At 32.0% G+C, this 20,120-nt stretch overlaps 3 protein-coding genes across 4 annotated transcripts; 2 read left to right on the top strand and 1 right to left on the bottom strand.

Moving 5' to 3' along the window:
* LOC104715283 (transcription factor TCP16-like) lies at positions 3,073 to 3,660 on the top strand. Its single transcript, XM_010432702.1, has one exon. The coding sequence runs from the start codon at positions 3,073 to 3,075 to the stop codon at positions 3,658 to 3,660; it is 588 nt and encodes a 195-aa protein (XP_010431004.1).
* LOC104711000 (L-type lectin-domain containing receptor kinase I.3-like) lies at positions 10,422 to 12,651 on the top strand. Its single transcript, XM_010427666.1, has one exon. The coding sequence runs from the start codon at positions 10,471 to 10,473 to the stop codon at positions 12,475 to 12,477; it is 2,007 nt and encodes a 668-aa protein (XP_010425968.1). The 5' UTR covers positions 10,422 to 10,470; the 3' UTR covers positions 12,478 to 12,651.
* LOC104710999 (probable arabinosyltransferase ARAD1) lies at positions 12,988 to 15,041 on the bottom strand. 2 transcript variants are annotated; one of them, XM_010427665.2, is made up of 3 exons: positions 14,785 to 15,041; positions 13,845 to 14,695; positions 12,988 to 13,726 (listed from the first exon to the last, which is right to left on the bottom strand). In XM_010427665.2, exons 1-3 carry the CDS (start codon positions 14,786 to 14,788, stop codon positions 13,169 to 13,171), a joined length of 1,413 nt encoding a protein of 470 aa, XP_010425967.1. In that variant the 5' UTR covers positions 14,789 to 15,041; the 3' UTR covers positions 12,988 to 13,168. The 2 variants fall into 2 exon arrangements, with proteins under 2 accessions (XP_010425967.1, XP_010425966.1); XM_010427664.2 differs by having other exon boundaries at positions 13,845 to 15,041.

The raw sequence follows: 20,120 nt of genomic DNA, 5'->3' as shown, positions 1-20,120 counted from the left end.
TCTCTCTCTCTCTCTCTCTCTCTCTCTCTCTCTCTCTCTCTCTCTCCGCGCATCAACCGAAGATCTGCATAAAGTTTATAAAGATGCCGATGACAAGAACCATTCTGACAAAGGTAGAGATCCAAAGTAAGAGAAATCTTCAGTTCATTGTGAAATTCGATATGGGGTTTCTTAGTTTGATTGTCATTTTACTGATTGATTGTTATCTTGTGAGTTTTTAATCTTAAGTTTCAATCCCGTCAGAAAATTTGAGTTTTTGCGTTTACATGATTAATCGATTTTGATTCTTGGGATTTCCAGAATTAGATGCTTACTTAAAAGATTATATGTACGTAATTGTGATATTGGGTATTAAGTGTTGAAAATTATAAGCTTGTGTGGACGAGATTACTTACAGATTTCAAGGTTTATATGTTTTGCCTTTTTTGGTTGTATATCATTTTAGGGGTTAAATGAAAAATGAATCCATGCGACCTTGGTCATGTAGATACTATTACAGTTCGTGGATACTTTTGTTTTCCGAAAACATACACTTAAAGTACATATGCAACAGTGGGTCATTCATGTTAATTCACATGCGGAAAACATCCACAAAATCACATTCAGCCAAACACATTGCATACACAGATTCTCAATTTAATAGTCAAATTAACTATCCAAGAATAAGTATCCACAAACGCTTTTTCCATATGCATGCCATCTATTTTCTAGAATTCATGAGTATGCGGTATCCATGCAACCATGTACATAAAATTATCATTTGTAGCAAACCAAACTGAACTACAAAATATCAAAGCAAAAATAAGGATGGAGATCACATGAACTTTTAGATTTCAAGAACATGGTGTATATCATTTTAGGGGTTCAATGAAGACAATTAATCCATGCGACCTTAGTCATGTAGATACTATTACAGTTCGTGGATACTTTTGTTCTTTGAAAACATATAATTAAAATCCATATGGAATAGTTGGCCATTCATGTTAATTCACATGCGGAAAGCATCCACAAAAGCACATCCACAAAATCACATTCAGCCGAACACATCGCATACAGAGATTCCCAATTTAATAGTCAAATTAACTATCCAAGAATAAGTATCCACAAACGCTTTTTCCATATGCATGCCATCTATTTTATAGAATTCATGAGTATGCGGTATCTATGCAACCATGTACATAAGATTATCATTTGTAGCAAACCAAACTGAGCTACATAATATTAGAGCAAAAATAAGGATGAAGATCAACATGAATTCTTTCAACATGAACTTTTAGATTTCAAGAACATAGATTCTGATTTTTTTTTCTAGATACATGATGATGTGATAGAAGCTATAATACCGAATCCATGACACCCATTCATAACGAAAATTTAAATTTCAATAATACATGGACTTGATTAACCCATCTCAATTTTGATTTCAAAAAAAAGGAAAGTTGAAGAAGAGAAAGAATGTGATGACGAAGAGATAATGTTTATTTTGTTTGTTATCTTTTTAGTTTGTTCGTAAAGAAGAGAGAGAAAGTGAGAAAATATAAAACTTTTTTTTTGTTTGGTAACTTTTAGTTTGTTTGTAAAAACCACAGCCCTCAGATCCTCTTTTGTTGTAGGGCAAAATTTTCATAAAAATGTGGACACGTAAGCAGAAAACATGAAAAAATATATTGAGTATCCAAAATAGGTCTAAGTGTAAAAGATTTACTAGAAAGTAGGTGTGGGTGCTAATAACCCTTTTAAAAATTCTTTAGATTGATGTTCATATAAATTTATAAGAAAACTAATTTAGTTTGTCACTTCAAAAATAATATTTTCAATTTGAAATCTTATGTGTGAGTGTTGAGTTTATATCAACAAAACAATCAAATCATGTGTAAGTTTAAATTTTGATTGAGCCACTTAGTATTCTTTTTCTTTTAAGTCAAAAATAAATTAAAATATTTATTTATAATTAACTCACATTTAAAGGCATGTAACTCCATTTAACTCTACATTTAACTCAAATGTAACTCCTATCCAATAATTTTACATTCATCCCTCCAACTAATATATATCTTTCAAGAAAAAATGTTTTTGGTTAAATTTAATATATTTTTTAATTATTTTGGTTAGTTAAAATTTAAGTCATATATATATATATATATATATTGCTTTAAACTTTGAAATGAGGAATAGTTTATACACAATAACTTTATACGTAGTTACAAAATTTTTTGATAATTTATTTGATTCAATTTTACTATACTATAGTCTTATGTTTACAATTTCATTAAGAAAAACTTTTTAAATTAATGTTTAACCTCTATAAAACATGATAAACATAGATTAACTCATATTAGGAAAATTTTTAAATTTCTATATTAATATAGCTTATCAATTTGTAATAATTTTTTGTATTATTTGTTATTTTTTGTTCTATAGAAAATTTTATATATTTGAAATTTTGTATATTAAATAACTATACCCAAAAAAATGTTGATAGGAGTGTTATTTTGAAAAATTGCTACAAGAAATTTTGAGATTCATATTTCAGTAGAAAAATATATTTCTTCGATTATGTTATTGTTAATAGAAACGAACAATATTTTAGTTTAAGAAAATTTCTGAAATATAATAAAAACTATTATGCATGCAACCACACGCGTTGCGTGGACTAATTACCTAGTGTTATATACAACCAGGTTAATCCAGAGAATGTTATATACAACCAGATTAAACCAGAGTCTACAAAACCTTAATTTTAAAGTAAATAAAAATGGAACAATATCACACTTGTACAACTGTATCAGTAGTTTCTCAAAACTGACAGAATAAAATCTTATTTTCCCTTATTTAAGTGGACCCATCATTTAGATTTTTCTATATAACATTTAGATATCTTTCTATATACAACTTTAATATATATAATTATTATTTATTTTGTAAGTTTGTTGCACCATTATTGTTTTCCATACATACATATCAGAAATATTTGACTACTTTGTATTTTCTTCTGTAAATCTTCTTTATAAACCAATAGAACGAAACATATTTTTTCACTTACACATTCACAAAAGAGAAAAGATAGAAAAAATGGATTCGAGAAAAGAAATGAACAACATGGAGAAGGCAACAAAGACTCCAAAAGATCGCCATCTGAAAGTTGGAGGCCGTGATCGTCGCATCCGTCTTCCACCGAGTGTTGCTCCCCAGCTATTCAATTTGACAGATGAACTCGGCTTCCAAACAGATGGCCAAACCGTCGATTGGCTCCTTCGTAATGCCGAACCGGCTATTTTTGCCGCCACGGGCCACGGCATCAGCACCACCCCAAATGATGTTATCCACTCATCTTATAACAATTTTCATAATTATGATTTTAATTGTGGTAACAACTGCACCATCAATGGTAACAACACCATTAATGGTACCATTGATGGTGATAAATTGACGGGCGTAAATACTGTTCATCATGAGATGGTCTTTCCGGTCGGTACAATGAAAGAACATGCGGCTTCATCTACTTTTCCGGTGAAAGATAAAGAAGATGTGTCAGATATGTCGATGCTACCGCCATTGATGCACCATCAACAACAGCAGGAACAAGAGCCACAACCACAGTTTGAGCTTGGGAAGGTGGAGATGGCGGCCGATGAGAAAATATATGTTTGGAGTGAGTAATGATTGGTTTTAGTTTGGTTGCTGTCTGCATTTTTTCCGTCATGTTTTTCAGTTTGAAGTGATGAACTAGGGTTTGGCTTAGTCCGGTTTTAGTTTGCCTTTTTCCGTTGGTTGTATTCTCGTATTTTCGGTTAAGATGAAATAGAATAATAATTAAAATTAAACTGATTCATATATAACATTTAACCTCTAGTATATCTAAAGAGAAGGAATTTGTTATGATTACAGTGATGACAAAAATGAAACTTTTCCATGAGATTGTTGTTATAAAGGTGTTTATGATTGCGTTAACGTCATTGAAAACCGTAACACGATAAGTAGGAAATCGCAAAATCGGGATAGTTCATGTATTTTTATCACTAATTAAATAGTTTGAGAGCAAAAAAAGTTCATATTTCTTTTGGTAAATATTAAAGAAGTCATTTTTTGTGTTTTTCCGTTAAAGTGTCCTTCATTTCAAGGATGTTTTATTAGATACAAAAAAAAACCGATAGAAGCAGAAAATGCCCGCCAAAACTTACATCTAGTAGAAAGCCATTTGGCGCCACTTAGCAGAATAAGCTCATTGCATGGAAAGCCGCTGTGATCCGAAAAAATATAATCAATTAGTGATTCTGGAGATAAATTTTTCTATGGTCTTTTTTTTTTTATCTGGTTTCCGTTCTGGCTGGTCTCTTGAATAATCTCCCTATTGTTGTGAGAAGAGCGTGTAAGACAGATGAACTCTATGAGAAGGCTGTGAAAGAGATGAAAAATCATTACAGCTGTGATGGTAATCAGAATATCCTACGTTGTTATGGGGCAGCTTACGACAATAGGTTTGTCTACCTTTGTTTTCAACGGTGTCTTTGCGATTTGATCGACTATGAGTCTTTTAATGAACTTCAGTTTCTGAAAGATTTTTACTCAATATACAACTTGTGGGAATAGTGGCTTTGTCCGTCATCTCTGCTTGTATCCGTACTTAAAGTTATTTTCAGGCGTTGCATAGTTACATAATGATGAGTTATCCACAGGGGTCTTAGTCCAGATTCAGTTTTTATCATATCTACGAAGAGGAATGTATTTGCAACAATTAGAGCTCTCCGTTCGACTTTGCGGCGAAGTGAGTAACCAGAGGAGGAGGGTTATAAACCATCTCTCCCAAGGGAGACGGCAAGGCCAAAAAGGATGTACCCGCGAAATAGTAAAAAAAGATATCTTATTTGTAATAAATATCTATAATTATTAAAATTGCAACTAAAATATAGTTGTAGATACATTTTGTATGAAACTAACTAACCATACTTTAAGAAAATAATTGACTAGAGTTTATTTATTTTCTATAAATCTGTTTTTCCTTAGTAAAACTATATATATTATGTTGAAAAAAACATAATTCTATTATATATATAGAAGAAATAATGAAATAAAGTTTAAAAGATAAAAAAATAAACACACATATAAAAAGTATGTCATTTATAAGAATTATTAACAGTTTAAATAATACATTTTGAATTATTTATTAAAATATTTTCTGATTATTAAACTTGCTTTATAATTCCACCAACAAAAATCTTGCTTTGCTAGTCATCAATTAAATTTTTTCTTTAAAAAAAAAACATAATTTATTACTTTATCCATTGCAAAATTTATTGAACCACTGGGTAATTGGTAGTTGGATAAATATTTTTGGTCCATTAGTTAATAACTTGTTCCTGAAAACGTAAACAGTTTTTTTCCATAAAAACGAAAACTACAAAATGTTACTTGATTGGTGAAATAACGCAGTTTTAGAAAAAATATATTTGAAATCCTACTTGCATATGTCTCTACTCATAGCCTTACATTTGACGGTCAAATTCTACTATTTTAACTGAGAAATACAAATATGAAACTTATATTAGAATGGGTAAAATATTATAATAAAATGCCATTAAAAATAGTACAAATAAGGTATGATCATTAAGAGTACTAAAGACAACTGTCATATTTTCCAACAATTTCCTTAACCAAAAAAAAAGACTAAATCTATATTAATAAAAATGGAAAACTAAAACTCAATGAAACTAATTAACGATAGAGAGTGACTTCATAAATGTGTCGATCACTAGATAAAAAAAAATCTTTGATTCTCTCTATTCTCTCTCTAAAAGCGACTCTTCAAAAACCTCTGTTTGCCATTGTTACCGGCCGGTGCCGGCTTCTCTGGTGTCAGTCATATATTTTCTCTTGTTCCTAATTCTTTGCATAGATAACACTGGCCAATGGTTTCCCAAATCTTTTGGTTGATTCCTTACGTCCGTTTTTTTTCCTTCTCTCCATTTGCGAGAGTTTTATTCCGACCAATATCCGGCGAGAACTTCGGAGTAGTGTCGGCGCCTTTCCGCTGGAGATCATTTCTGGCGGCTTCCTTAGGTTGACGATTGGAATCGTTCCTCATCAACATCGTCAATTAGCCAACTCCGTCGTGAGTTTTATCAAACTGAGAAACGATTTCCATCCCAGGCGTATCAAGTTTTGGATTAGAAGATTGGGAGATAAAATTCCAGTCTGATTGCATCACCAAACTTTGGCATTATTTCTTCTTGGCAGGTTTGTCTAGCAGCGGAGGACATGGTGATCTGGATATGATGATGGTTTTGTTAACAAATCTATGGCTGGGTTTGTCTTTGTGTTGGGTCTCCACAACGTTGGCCGACGTCACTTTGATTCTTGCTGTCAGAGATTTATTTTCTCTCCACAGAGGCATAAGTGTTTGTGAGATAATGTTGTGGTTCATTCACGGTGTTGGTATACATGGCCTTCTCGATATGACGGTTATAGTTGTCGGTATACATGGCCTTCTCGATATGACGGTTATAGTTGTTGTGACGATCTCCAACGTTTTTGGTCTCAAATGTATAATAAGATGGAATTATACTAGTAGCAAGTCAATTTTTCTGATACGCACAAGGACACCGATACGGACTAATTGGTATCGGATTGTCGGGATTTCAAAACTTTTTACAGAAGCAATAGGCTTTGTTTATGTGGTGTGGAGTTTCAAACCAAGAATGCCAATAAGGCATACATATCACATTGAAGTAAGATGGCTTATGAAGAAGGAACAAACCATGTTTAATAACATGACAGCGAGTAAGGCTTACTGGAAGGAAGCATCGTCAAATTCACTTTGTCATGTTTATTATCTTCATTACATGGCACATATTTCTGCTTATGTAATAAATTGTTTTCTGAAATTTTATACTGATCTTGTATCTGCTGTAATACTCCATTGATTAATAAAATATACTAGGTAATAACCCGTGCAACAGCATGGATGAAATTTTTGTTTGAGATATTACATTTGTAAATATATTTTTAGTATAACATTTATACCACAAACTTATATTAGTTTGAATTCATCAAGTTTATGATAGTTTAAAATATTAATTGTTTCACCATAAATTTTAGATTGACATGATGGCAGATCTTGATCGAATGTGAACCGAATTAGTGATCGGTTAGATTTTTATCAAAATCTTGAACTATCAAATCAGATAAAAATGACAAAAAAACTAAAATTTCATGAACCAAATGATTTAAATAATATTGTTAACCCGGTCAAAACCGTTCGCTAAACCATCAACGGTTTAAATATTTTGAGCCGCAAAATGTCTTTGCATCTGTCTCGCTTGAATTCGTGAGATCCGCAGGTAACCCACATGCATTTCAATAAATCATTTTTCTAATATATAAAATATAGCTAAAACTTAAACTTAATTTATATTAATAAAGTTATGTGCTAAAGTTTTTAAGAGTAACACATTTGTTTTTTTTTACAAACACAATGGCATATAGCTGTAAATAATATATCAAAATGAGGCTACATAACTAAATGTGTCTCAGCTATTGGATAATATTATTACTTTTTTCATTTTTATTGGACTGGCTTTTCTAAATTTTGAGATTTCTGTAATAACACTATAACTACATATTTATATATAATGTTTAATTACATAGTTATCCAAATTAAAATATATATTTATGTCATTTCAATTGGTGATCATACGTTTTTTTGGGGCAAATATAGGTACTGTTTTTAGCAAAAGAATAAACGTTGAGCCAGTTTCAAATGATCTTCGATTCTTTCACCTTTCTTTATAAGATTATTAGAAAAGTAACATTATTTATATTTTTAAAGATATGATTTTAAATATATATTTTCTTACATCTCTTAATATAGTTATATTATTATATTACAATACATAGTGAAATTAATTTAATTTTGAAAATATGTAGGGAATAATATTTATCAGTTTTTGAATAATATTTACCAATTTTAAATTTTATAGGAGAAAAATATTGTGCATATAAATAAATTGAATAGCAGCAGTGGTAGTTGACAAAGAAAAATAGCAATGGCAGTTTTATGTAATATTATGGAATATAAATAAATAATAAATTGGGTATGGAGCTCTGTGTTGACGACACGCCAGCTTTTTTTAGAGAAAATAAATATAGGAGATTGGAAGGAAAAGAAAAGAAAACTAATTAACGATATACTTGCCCCTAAAATAAGACAATACTATTAGATATAAATAACATAACAATTAACAACAACAAAAATTATTACAAATTTACATCGAATAAAGAGTTAAATATTATTTTGTCATCCTACTATATTAATTGGAAAGTACAAATATGAAACTAACCTTAAAATGTATAAAAATTACATTCAATTGTCATTAGAAAAACTTAATTAAGATTAATTAATTAATTAAATAAATATAATTAATTAAAAACAAAAATTCGGGACACATAAAATAAAATAAATTGTAGAAAAGTAAAAAAAAAACCTATTAGAATCAGAACTAATTCGTACTTAAAAAAAATTCACAGCTAAGATTCTAAAAATCTAATCGAATAAAATCTATATAACCACAAATTTTATCAAAAAACATTTCCAGCACAGGTTAAAATTTTTATCAAAAATCTAATCGGATAAAATATATAACAGTTTCGTTTAACGGCTTAGATTTTAAACATTAATAAATGAAAAATAAAAGATAGAGATATATTATCTTATCTGTTTAAAAAAAGTTATATTTTTCTTTTAGCCACACCGTTCTTTAGGAAAATAAAATTAAGTTGAGATGTAAATATATTCAATGCTTTAAAATACTTATTCAAAGAGGTTTTTCAGAACCTTCACTAGCTATATTTAGTTGTTCTTTGTACATGTTAGTTATATCTTTTTTACTTATTTCACAACTATAGCAAAAATTGCGTTTAATTGACAAAGGTTTAAAAAAATTTATTCATTACATGCAAATGTTTTATTAACAGGTTTTCAATAAACATTTTTAAAATTTCACTCAAAAAAAATAAACATTTTTAAAATACAAAAATTTTAATATAAGCAAACCGAATTTTTAATCACAAATCATTATAAATAATATAATAATAAAATAAATTATTACAAATTTTCATCAAAAAAAGTTCAGCTCACGGTTTTCCGCCGATTAGTACCTAGTGACTTTATATTTTTCCAGCTTCCATGTATGTTCTGAACCTAAATCTGCCAGGCTACATAAACGTTTTAACTTATAGTGTTGACAATGTTGTTGGTTAATGTTGTACTCAAACTTCGTTAGGTATCAATTGAAAAATAAAACAGATCTTCATGTCTCTGTAAACTGACATGTTTTTAGTTTTGGTCTTTCAATCAAAACGGCCTTTCTGCAACTACAAAACAGTTTGGCACCTGGGGAACACAAGTCTCTATACAATGTCAACAGTGTATGTACTAGTTACGCTTGGTTACACCATTAAACATATTTATCATTCTTGTGCAGTTACAAATGTCTTCTGAAGCCTAGAAACTTTGTTGAGGATATTACATATGTATTTTTCTTTCTTTCATCTCTTGATTTTCAAGCTTGCAGCTGAGAAAACCTCACCATTTAATCCAAGAATCTGTAAGTTTCAGCACTGCACAGGCTTACCTGTGAAATTGAACAATAATCCAAGTTTTCCATTACAGGTTGGTGTTTAGAACCTTGAGAAGTCAGAAATATGACGTAAAACATGGAGATGAGAATTAGTCTGAGTAGAAGATTTAACAAAAATAGATCAAAAATCAACAAATCAAGTTACAAACATTATTATTGATTCTTTGGTGAAAAGCAGAAATCAAATTAGAATAAAAGACTCTCTCTGTCTATATAACCTATGATTTGGAGAAAAAGTTCATCAAAGTTTTGACCAAGAAAAGTGCGTTTGCTTAGTATTGTCTATGTTGAAATGATAAAGTGGACTATCTAAATGAATATTGTGTGTTATCTAACTCTGACTCTCTAAATGCTATAGAACTAGCTTGTACCCCAAGCATTCGAGATTCCTTTGAGAGTAGCATTGAATTTTTCTGCAAAGTATATAGCTTGCTTTTGTTTGTTTAACTTTATGAATTATGCAACACAGTTATTATGGATTATACTATCACAGAGTATTTGATTTGTTTGCTTCAGTTGACCTTTAGAATAACCAGTGTAGACCATTAGATGTTTCTCTCCTGCAGTACTTAATTTACAAGATGAATTAGATTATGCAATAATTATGGTATATGTCACGGTCATCTCTGATTATATTTCCATGAAGTCAACTATAAGATGCTTATTTGGGAATATAATTGCGTTGGCTGACAATAGTACTTAGCAATTGCTAGGAAATTTAGAGAAGATTTGAATATTGAAAAATTTGAGTTTTGACTTTGTCTTGAAGACTGAAGTTATCACTTTGCCTGTTATCTATAGAAAAAAAACATTCAGAATCTCTTGTTACATAGATATGGATTGTAGACTGCATCTGGTTTTGTTCTTCTTCTGTGTTCATCTGATTTGCCTGTCAACTCAACAAGAAACTCGATTTGTTTACAATGGCTTCGATCAAGCAAATCTTTACATTGATGGGAACGCCAGGATCGTACCAGGTGGGCTTTTGCAGTTGACAAATACTACAGAGTTGCAAAAGGGTCATGCTTTTTTCGAGCAGCCATTTAATTTTGATCCATCTTCTTCATCACTCTCGTTCTATACACATTTTGTGTGTGCGTTGGTTCCTCCTAAGTTGGGAGGTGTTGGTGGACATGGGATTGTCTTTGTTGTATCTCCTTCAATGGATCTCTCTCATGCATACGCAACTCAGTATTTGGGAGTCTTCAGCAACCCAATAAATGGGACTTCATCTTCTTCTACTCCTCATCTGCTAGCTATTGAACTCGATACTGTTAAGACAGTAGAGTTTAATGAGTTGGAAAAGCCTCATGTTGGTATTGATGTGAACAGCCCTATATCTCTTGAATCTGCTCTGCCTTCTTACTTTAACAACGTCTCAAGGAAGAATATAAGCATAGATCTTCTGAGTGGGGAGCCTATACAAGTCTGGGTGGATTACGATGGCTCGTTTCTAAATGTTACACTGGCTCCTATAGAAAGCGAGAAGCCAAATCAGCCACTTATATCAAGATCCATCAATCTTTCAGACATTTTTCAAGAGAAGATGTATGTTGGGTTCTCTGCATCAACAGGGAACATGCTTAGTAACCATTATATACTCGGGTGGAGTTTTAGTAAAAGCAAAGAACTATTACCAAGCTTGGACATCTCTAAACTCCCTCAGGTTCCTCTTCCTAAAGAGAGTAAAAAGAAACTATCTCCACTGTATATTGGTTTGGTTGTCTTATTAGTGATCACTGTGTCGATGGTTCTTGGAGGAATGTATTGGTACAGAAGAAAGAAGTATGCAGAAGTTAAAGAATGGTGGGAAAAGGAATACGGTCCACACCGGTTCTCTTATAAGTCTTTATACAAAGCAACAAATGGGTTTCTTAGAGATCGTCGTGTTGGGAAAGGTGGGTTTGGAGAAGTCTACAAAGGAACTCTACCCGGAGGCAGGGATATAGCTGTGAAAAGACTATCTCATGACGCAGAGCAAGGGATGAAACAGTTTGTTGCAGAAGTTGTAACCATGGGAAATTTACAACATCGGAACTTGGTTCCTCTTCTTGGGTATTGCAGGAGAAAAGGTGAGTTACTTCTGGTCTCTGAGTACATGCCTAACGGTAGTCTTGACCAGTACTTGTTTCATGACGAGAACACATCTCCTTCGTGGTTTCAAAGGATCTCTATCATTAAGGACATTGCCTCGGCTCTCAGTTACCTGCATACAGGAACCAAGCGAGTTGTTTTGCACCGGGATATAAAATCTTCTAACGTCATGTTAGATTCTGAGTTCAACGGGAGGTTAGGTGATTTTGGCATGGCCAAGTTTCACGACCATGGAGCCAACTTATCTGCAACAGCCGCTGTGGGAACCATAGGTTACATGGCACCAGAGTTAATAACAATGGGGACGTCTATGAAAACCGATGTGTATGCCTTTGGTGCTTTCCTTCTTGAAGTAACTTGTGGAAGGCGACCTGTGGAGCCTGAGCTACCAGTCAGAAAGCAATATTTGGTCAAGTGGGTCTTTGAATGCTGGAAACAGGCTTGTTTACTCGAGACAAGGGATTCAAGATTGGGAGCAGAATTTATATCTGCAGAAGTCGAGATGGTTCTGAAACTTGGGCTGCTCTGCACAAATGCTATGCCAGAATCAAGGCCTTCCATGGGACAAGTTGTGCAATATCTTAACCGGGACTTACCCTTGCCGGATTTCTTGCCGTCTAATCCAGGTATTGGGGCTTTTATGCCGGTTTCAGTCGAAGCATTATCTGCCATTGGGGTTCCCAGTTTAAGGAACTCATCAGTTTCTATGTTTGTTACTCACACGATCTTGGACGGGCATGGAAGATGAGAGATCTAACAAGCTGTGTATGCTCTGCATCTAAATCTGTCTGACTGCTTATATGTTTTTAACTTATAAGTGTTGATAATGTTGTCGGTTGATGTTGTACTCAAACTTCCGTAGGTCTCAGTTGACAAATAAAACAGTGTAACTACATATCTTTGTAAACTGAAAAGTTTTTCATATTGTTCTCTGAATCAAAACGGCCGTTCTGTAACTACAAAACAGCTTGGCAAATGGTAACACCTTGGGAACACAAGTCTCGGCAATCAAAATTGGAAATGTATTTCTTTCTTTCATCTCTTGATTTCAAGCTTGCAGATGAGACCATTCAATCCAAGAATCTGTAAGTTTTAGCATTGGACATGGTTACCTGTGAGATTGAACAATAAACCAAGTTGACATCACAGGTTGGTGTTTAGAACCCTCAGAAGTCAGAACTTGGAATAAGACATGAAGATGAGAAGTCTGAGTAGAAGATCTAACAAAAAAAAAGAGATCAAAATTAACAAATCACGTTACAACATTATTATTGTTTCTTTGGTGAAAAGCAGAAACCAAATTAGAAAAAAAAGACTTATCTCTCTATAACCTATGATTTGGAGAAAAAGTTCACAAATCATCTGATCCAACATAAACTTCTCTCTACACAAAAGAAAACAAAAAAACAATTTGATGTCCAAAAAAATCTCATCTTTATTCACCAGAAACTCCGAGGTATCAATGACGACCATCTCGAGTCTTTCCCTGTCTCAGAAGCAGATCCAGAATACCTTCTGGATTTATGAATCCTCATTTTAACACTCGGGACCTTACGTGCAATCGCTTGCCATATCATCTGGACTGCATCATCTGGCTTCGATGGGAAATGAAACTCATAATGTTTCTCCACTTCCTGTAATCTATTCCACATTCGTGTCCATTCCTCTTTGCTTATTCCCCTAATTAACTTAACTAGAAAGTTCTCTTTCAATGCATCAGAGGTGCGAACAAACACCGAGAATTCAGAGTAATCAATAACATCCTCGAAAGGAAGCTCAATGTCGTCACTAATAATGACAGGCACACAGTGACTGGCAATAGCGTCAAAGAGACGGTTCGATGAAGGAGTATCCCCAGCAATGTTGAGGCAGAACTTGGAGTTGTGCATCCCCTGGCTTGCTTTGTTTATGCCTCCATTTCTCACACTCCCAAACGAGAAATGCACATCTTTCTCATCTTGCAAGAGGTAGAATAACTCCTGACGCACAAACCCGCCCTGAGATATATATATATATGACACATTGGAAGCAAAACCTTATTTAGTATTTGATCAGAAGGACTCACATATATCTCAAATTCAAGAACTAAAGCAAGGTAACAACAAAAGAACTCACATCTTTCCTGTAGATAGCACCCTGAAAATAAAGCAGAATCGGTCTGCTATCAAAACCAGACGTATCGTTCTCATAAGCTTTGATAACATGCTTATAAGGCGCAATGACATCTTTCTCAACGTTAGCCACAGTAGGAGGATACCTCCCAAAGTCAGAGAGTATAAACATTGCAGGAAACAACTTGTTTCTAGCATCCAACATACTATTAGGATGATGAGCAAGAACCACATGATCTCTCCCACCAGATCTCTTCCACTCCTCTTGAGCAGTCAAAAAACTAACAAGCTTCCTTTGCAAATCTTTGTTCCTACTAATCTTCTGATGAGGATTCACTTTAGAAAACCGATTATAACTCAACGAAGAAAAAAACGGCACAAAGATCACATCAGCTTCAGTTGAATTATAAACCCGTTTCGCAGCCACAGCTCTCGGAGCATTCTCATACTCAGACGCAAGTAAATCTAACGTAAGCCAATACTCAATACTATGCTGCAGATTCAACCCTCCAGGATAAGGTGGTATATACTTCTGAACATCAGGCCATACACTAGTACCCTTGTTCTTGTTATTCCCATCAGGTTTCCAATCTAACAATCCGAAGTGAAACTCAGGATCCATGTTATACATATAAACCTTAAGAGGACCATCCTTAACACATCTACTAGTACTACTACAATGCTCATCTCTCTCCCTCTGTACTACTTTTTTCAGATTCACATCATCAACGAACGATTTAGATGAGAATGTGGAGCTGAGGAAACGATTGTGAGCAGTGGAACGCAACACGAAGTAACAAGAAAGTGCGAATAAGATCGTGGTGACGATGAATAAGGATAGTAAGAGGTTCCGAGCTACATACCCAATTGCACAACCATTCTTATCAACCATTGTTATAAGGAAGGGGGATCCAATTAGAAAAGAGAATCGATCAAATACATACCCATGAATCAGCTTGATACATCAATCTAGGGTTAAGTGTTGTTGATGCGAGGCTTTTTTGCTCGATTCGAGGGAATGGAAAAAAGTCACGTTTCGAATTGGGAAGCGAGAGAGAGAGAGAGATTGGTGGTATGGGGAATGTAGAAGAAGAGGAAGAAGACGAAGGAGAAGGTTCTTCTTTGGGGTGGTGAGTTTGATGATCTCTCATGGACACGAGACAATGCGGCGGAGAACAAGGAAGAACAAACGGTGTTTAAGCTTCAGCGATCGTAAGTTTTCTATTATTAAACTCTTTAATTTTATTTTTACTATGAATCAGACCCCCGCGATGTCGCGGGCAAGTACTTTAGGAAAAAAAAATTAAAATTTAAAATTATACGTTATGAAATTATTTGAATGTAATAGAATAGTTTGAATAAATAAAAATTAAACATAAACTATTATTTAAAACACAATCATCAAAATGAAAACTTATAACAAAAAATAATTATGTAGAATAGACGCAACTTAGCAAAATATATTGTTTAAAATATTATAAATATAAAATATTTTTATGAAGAATTATGGTAAAGAGTAAAATTTTTAAAAAAAATATTATGACAAAATGATCCTAATTGAGAATATTGAACTAATGGTTGTAATGAGTAAATGTATTTTTCTATTAAATAATTATAATTAAAAATATATATAATAATAAGTGAGACTGTATCAACAAAAAAAATTAAAATTAAAATACACAACTCTTAACACAAAATAAAATAAAATAAAAAAGAAAAATTTGTTTCAACGAACGATGATTTGTTAGTTATTAATGAAGAGACAAATATATAGTATGTTCAAAAGATATGACTATTTAAATAGACACACCTATTAGAATGATAAGTTGTGATGAAAAAATATGAATAAAATATAGTAAAAGACACAACTCTACAATGAACAAATACAACTGTTTGAGTTTTAAAAAATAATAATAAAACCATTTTTTTACAAAAAGTACTACGAAAATTCGCAAATGTTGTTCGCATTTATTCAGTTTATTATTATTGTTTTTAAATATTAAAAAAAGTTACGATAAATAGACGCAACTGTAAATTCTATATTAAGTTGTATTAAATATCTTTATTGATATAATCATTTCTCAAATTTTAGTTAGATTATAGAATAACGTTGAATATTAGATATTAATATTCAATTATTTAGATTTAACATAAAATGGAAAATTTGTTTCAACGAACTTGTTCGTTAATGATGAAGAGACAAATATAAAGAAAATTCAAAAGGCATGACTATTTAAATAGACACACCTATTAGAACGAAAAGTTGTGAAAAAAAAATATAAATAAAATATAGTGAAAAGACACAACTCTATAGTGAACAGACACAACCGTTTGAATTAAAAAAAAAAACAAGTTTTCTACAAAAAGGTATTACGAAAAGTTGCAACTGTTGTATTTGCACTTAATTATACCTACAAACTCGTATAAACTGCTTTTAAATAGAAGACATCTTTATTACCATATTCAAAAGTCTAATCCAAAAGCTCACTATATAATCCATCTAACTCTTCGAAAAAAACTCTAGGTATTTTTATTAAAATTTTATGTATAAAATTAACTAAAAGTAGTAAATTAAATTCATCATTCTAAAAATCTTTTGTTATATCAAGAATTGGAGGAATTTCTTTACTTTTAAAAGAATGAGTGCTAGAGAATAATTTAGAGAGCTGTAGAAACCATTGAGATTGAAATTTTATATTATTTTGTGTCATGACAAAAAATGAAAACAGTTCAAACAGACAAATATATATAGATTTCAAAAGATACGAATATTCGAATAGACAGAACTCTAAAATGAACAATTGCAACTTTACAAAATAAACTGTTACAATGAACAATCGCAACTTTTTGTAAAACATACAATTTAAATTTTCTACAGATTTTTTTAGAAAATTATCCAAAAGGTAAGATTGAAAAACACAACTTTTAGTGGCATTTATTCTGATTGCTATTATATATAGAGGAATTTCTTGACTTTTAAAAGAATGAATGTTAGAAAATAATTTAGAATGTAAAAACAGTTAAGATTGAAATTTTAGTTGATTTTGTTTCATAGCCAAAAAAATGAAAACAATTCAAATAGACATATATATATATATATATATATATATATATATATATATATTTCAAAAGATACGAATGTTCTAATCAACATAACTTTACAGTGAACAGTTATACCTTTTCATAAATAACCGTTTTAATGATCCATCACAACTTTTCAGAAAATATCCAAAAGGTACGATTGAAAAAACACAACTGTTGGTCGCATTTTTTCAGATTGTTATTATTATATAGAAAGGTACGATTGAAAAAACACAACTGTTGGTCGCATTTTTTCAGATTGTTATTATTATATAGATTAATATACAATAGAGCTTTTTGTAATTTATTCATCTTTTTTTTTCTTTCTCATTTTGTATGTTTTATTAATACTACTACTTTTGTTTGTGCTAAATGGAGTAGTTTATGTAAGAAAAAGAAGAAAAAAATAAGATTATAGTGATTGATGGATTCGACTAAAAACAAAACAAAAAAAAGTATAGTTTTAAATATTATAAGATAAGACCTTAATGAGGATCAAGGTCATTACCATAAGAATAGTTTTAGATTTTTTAGCTATTAATTTGTATGATTATTGGACAAATAAACTAAACTGAACCAGAGTTCATTAATCTGAGTCTAAACCAAAATTAATTATAATTTGAACAATATAGTTTATACCAAATATGCTAAGAGAGTACAAATTTTTTAGTTAATTATGTAGAAATAAAACATTTGCATCATTACAAATACTGAAAAAAACTATAATGTCAATAAAACTAAAAGTAAATTACAATCTTGTCTCATAAACTTTTATCTAAATCAAAACAATTCCGAATAACCATAAAAAAAAAATTAAATCAAAGCAAAGTAAAATTCGGTAATGCTTGAATATGATTTCAAAAACTCTAAACTAGAGGGCTGATGTCAAAGATGTAGCTCGCAAATTGAATTTCTTGTAATCACTAGAGTTTATTGAGGTAAACTTGCAACTTTTATTCTGTATGGTTTGTAATCTGAAATGTCTAGAATATCTGATAAACCTTAATTGAATGAAATGTCTTTCTTCTTTTTTTCTAACCTGAAATACTTTAATCCGATCCTTTCTAGAGATGGGTTCTTTTTATGATAGAAGGTGGTTGATGTTAGTTTTGGATTGGTCATGCACATCTTTGGTAAATCTTGTCTGCAATTGGAGAGAAGAGTTTTTCTTGCATTTTGAGACTAGTGTATTGTATAAGGGTTAAATTTTGTTGCATATGTTTTTAATTTAAGGGTTTGTGCTATTTTTGGGTTTAAGTTCTCTACTTTATAATTTTTTTTGGTTTGGTGTTATGTTTCTGAAAATTTTTTGTTGTTCGCCGGCTTGATTTTCCTTTTTGGAACTTTAGACTCCGGGAATATATTTGTTTTCCGCCGGTTCAAATTGTATCCTTCCGAGTTTTATAATATCAGCTAACAAACAAAATTACCTCGAAAAAAATAGCATCTTTTATTTTTCTTACAAAGCCAAAAAAAAGAATATTTAACATAAAAATATCTCAAATGACCCTTAAATTTTATGAAGTACTCTAGTAATTAAACCTTTTAATTGAAATTTTGAATGATTTTAGTATTCGTACCCAAAAAAGTACATTGTCAAAACGAGAGTAGACCATATACTTTTTCTAAACGAATAAAACAATTTCTTTTACAAAAAAAAAAAACGAATAAAACAATGTTGTAAAACACTTAGTGGACTCCATCGACCGGCCCGTCTAAGGTCCATGTATTGTGTCTCGGCCTCTTAGGCCCATAGGTCCATTAGCTTATTACTTATGTTGGTCCATTGTAATCTCTATATATATGTAACCTCGAGACTTCATTCAATAATAAGACAAGAGATTTACTCCCTAAACTCTCTAATTTACAACACGTTATCAGCACGATAGCCTCTAAGGCCAGCTGAGAAAACCCTAACCTTAAAACCCTAAAGCCGCCGCCCACAAAACCCTAACGCCGCCGTCCAAAGTTCGGCGATAGTCCAAACCTCTCGGTGATAATCCAAAACTATCGGCGATTACTCCCTATTCGCGATCCACCATCGTCCGCGGTCCGGATTCTACTCGAAGATACGTCCGAGTTCGGTCCGCGCGAGTTTCTGTTCGAAGTTACTATCAGCGATCGGTGTTTACTCGAAGTAACATCCGAGTTCTGTCCGGGTGAGTCTTAATTCGGTTTTGTTCGAGACTTACCCGAGGTTTGTTATTCGCGGTTCCGGGAAGCATCCGAGAGCGGTACGGGAGCAATACGAGGATTTGTCCAAGAGGAGTCCGGAAGCAGTTCAAGAGCGGTACGTAGGCGATACGAGGATCTGTCCGAGAGCAGTCCGAGAGCAGTTCAAGAATGGTACGAGGATTGGGTCGATAGCAGTTCTGATCGAGGTTCGTGAGTGAAATCTGAGGTCTTTAGCTCCCAGATCAAAACCAGTCAGACCCTAATTGGTGAAAGGTAAATAAGATCTAAAATCCTCCTTAAAACCCTATAACTCGAATTTGGACCTAAAGCTAAAGAACCCTAAAAATATCCAAGTACACAATCTAACAAAGTTTAAATTCCTTAAAATCCTAAGACTTAAAATCGGATTGCTTAGGTTGTTAGATTGTTTGTTAAATTGCACCAAATAATATCAAGCTTGAAAATTGTTGATTGACTGCTTGATTGTTGCATAAGAACCTAGAACTAATTTAGATTCATAAGGATCAAATTAAAACAGATTGTTCTAGGAAATTAAAATTTGGATCATTCATGCATAGCAATTAAAATCGGACCATGTATAGGTTGTTTAAAAATCGGCTGCATGAATCAAACTCTTAGAATCTCTTAGACAAGCTTGAACATAGATTTCCTGGAAAATTTTCGGCCATGGAAACATAAAATTTCGAGCATGATCATGTCTAGAATCAATTAGGATAATTCCCAAAACCTTAAATCATTATTCTGAAATTTAAGTAAAATTTACTTTAATATTCTAAGAGTATATCCGTTTAAATAAAAAACTTTGTTAAGTTCCCATAAATTAAAACATAAAATCTCGGATTAAATATTTGATTAGGATAAGTTCCTAAAACTCTTAAAACATAATATACTAAATCCTAGACTAAAAGGGAAAACATAGAAAAGGAAATCCTATCTAGAAATAAGGAAATTGTAGCATGCATCATCTATTTGTTTTTGTTGTCCTTGCATGCATAAATATAAG

The sequence above is a fragment of the Camelina sativa genome, chromosome 9, assembly GCF_000633955.1.
Source record: "Camelina sativa cultivar DH55 chromosome 9, Cs, whole genome shotgun sequence".
In the NCBI taxonomy this organism is placed as follows: Eukaryota; Viridiplantae; Streptophyta; class Magnoliopsida; order Brassicales; family Brassicaceae; genus Camelina; species Camelina sativa.
Note: the sequence above shows the minus strand (reverse complement) of the source record. Positions and strands in the feature narration are given on the sequence as shown.

Coding starts and splice junctions, on each gene's coding strand:
- LOC104715283 (XM_010432702.1), top strand. CDS start 3,073: ATGGATTCGAGAAAAGAAATGAACAACATGGAGAAGGCAACAAAGACT.
- LOC104711000 (XM_010427666.1), top strand. CDS start 10,471: ATGGATTGTAGACTGCATCTGGTTTTGTTCTTCTTCTGTGTTCATCTG.
- LOC104710999 (XM_010427664.2), bottom strand. CDS start 14,732: ATGGTTGATAAGAATGGTTGTGCAATTGGGTATGTAGCTCGGAACCTC. Junction 13,727..13,844: donor GTGCTATCTACAGGAAAGAT/GTGAGTTCTTTT, acceptor TATATATCTCAG/GGCGGGTTTGTGCGTCAGGA.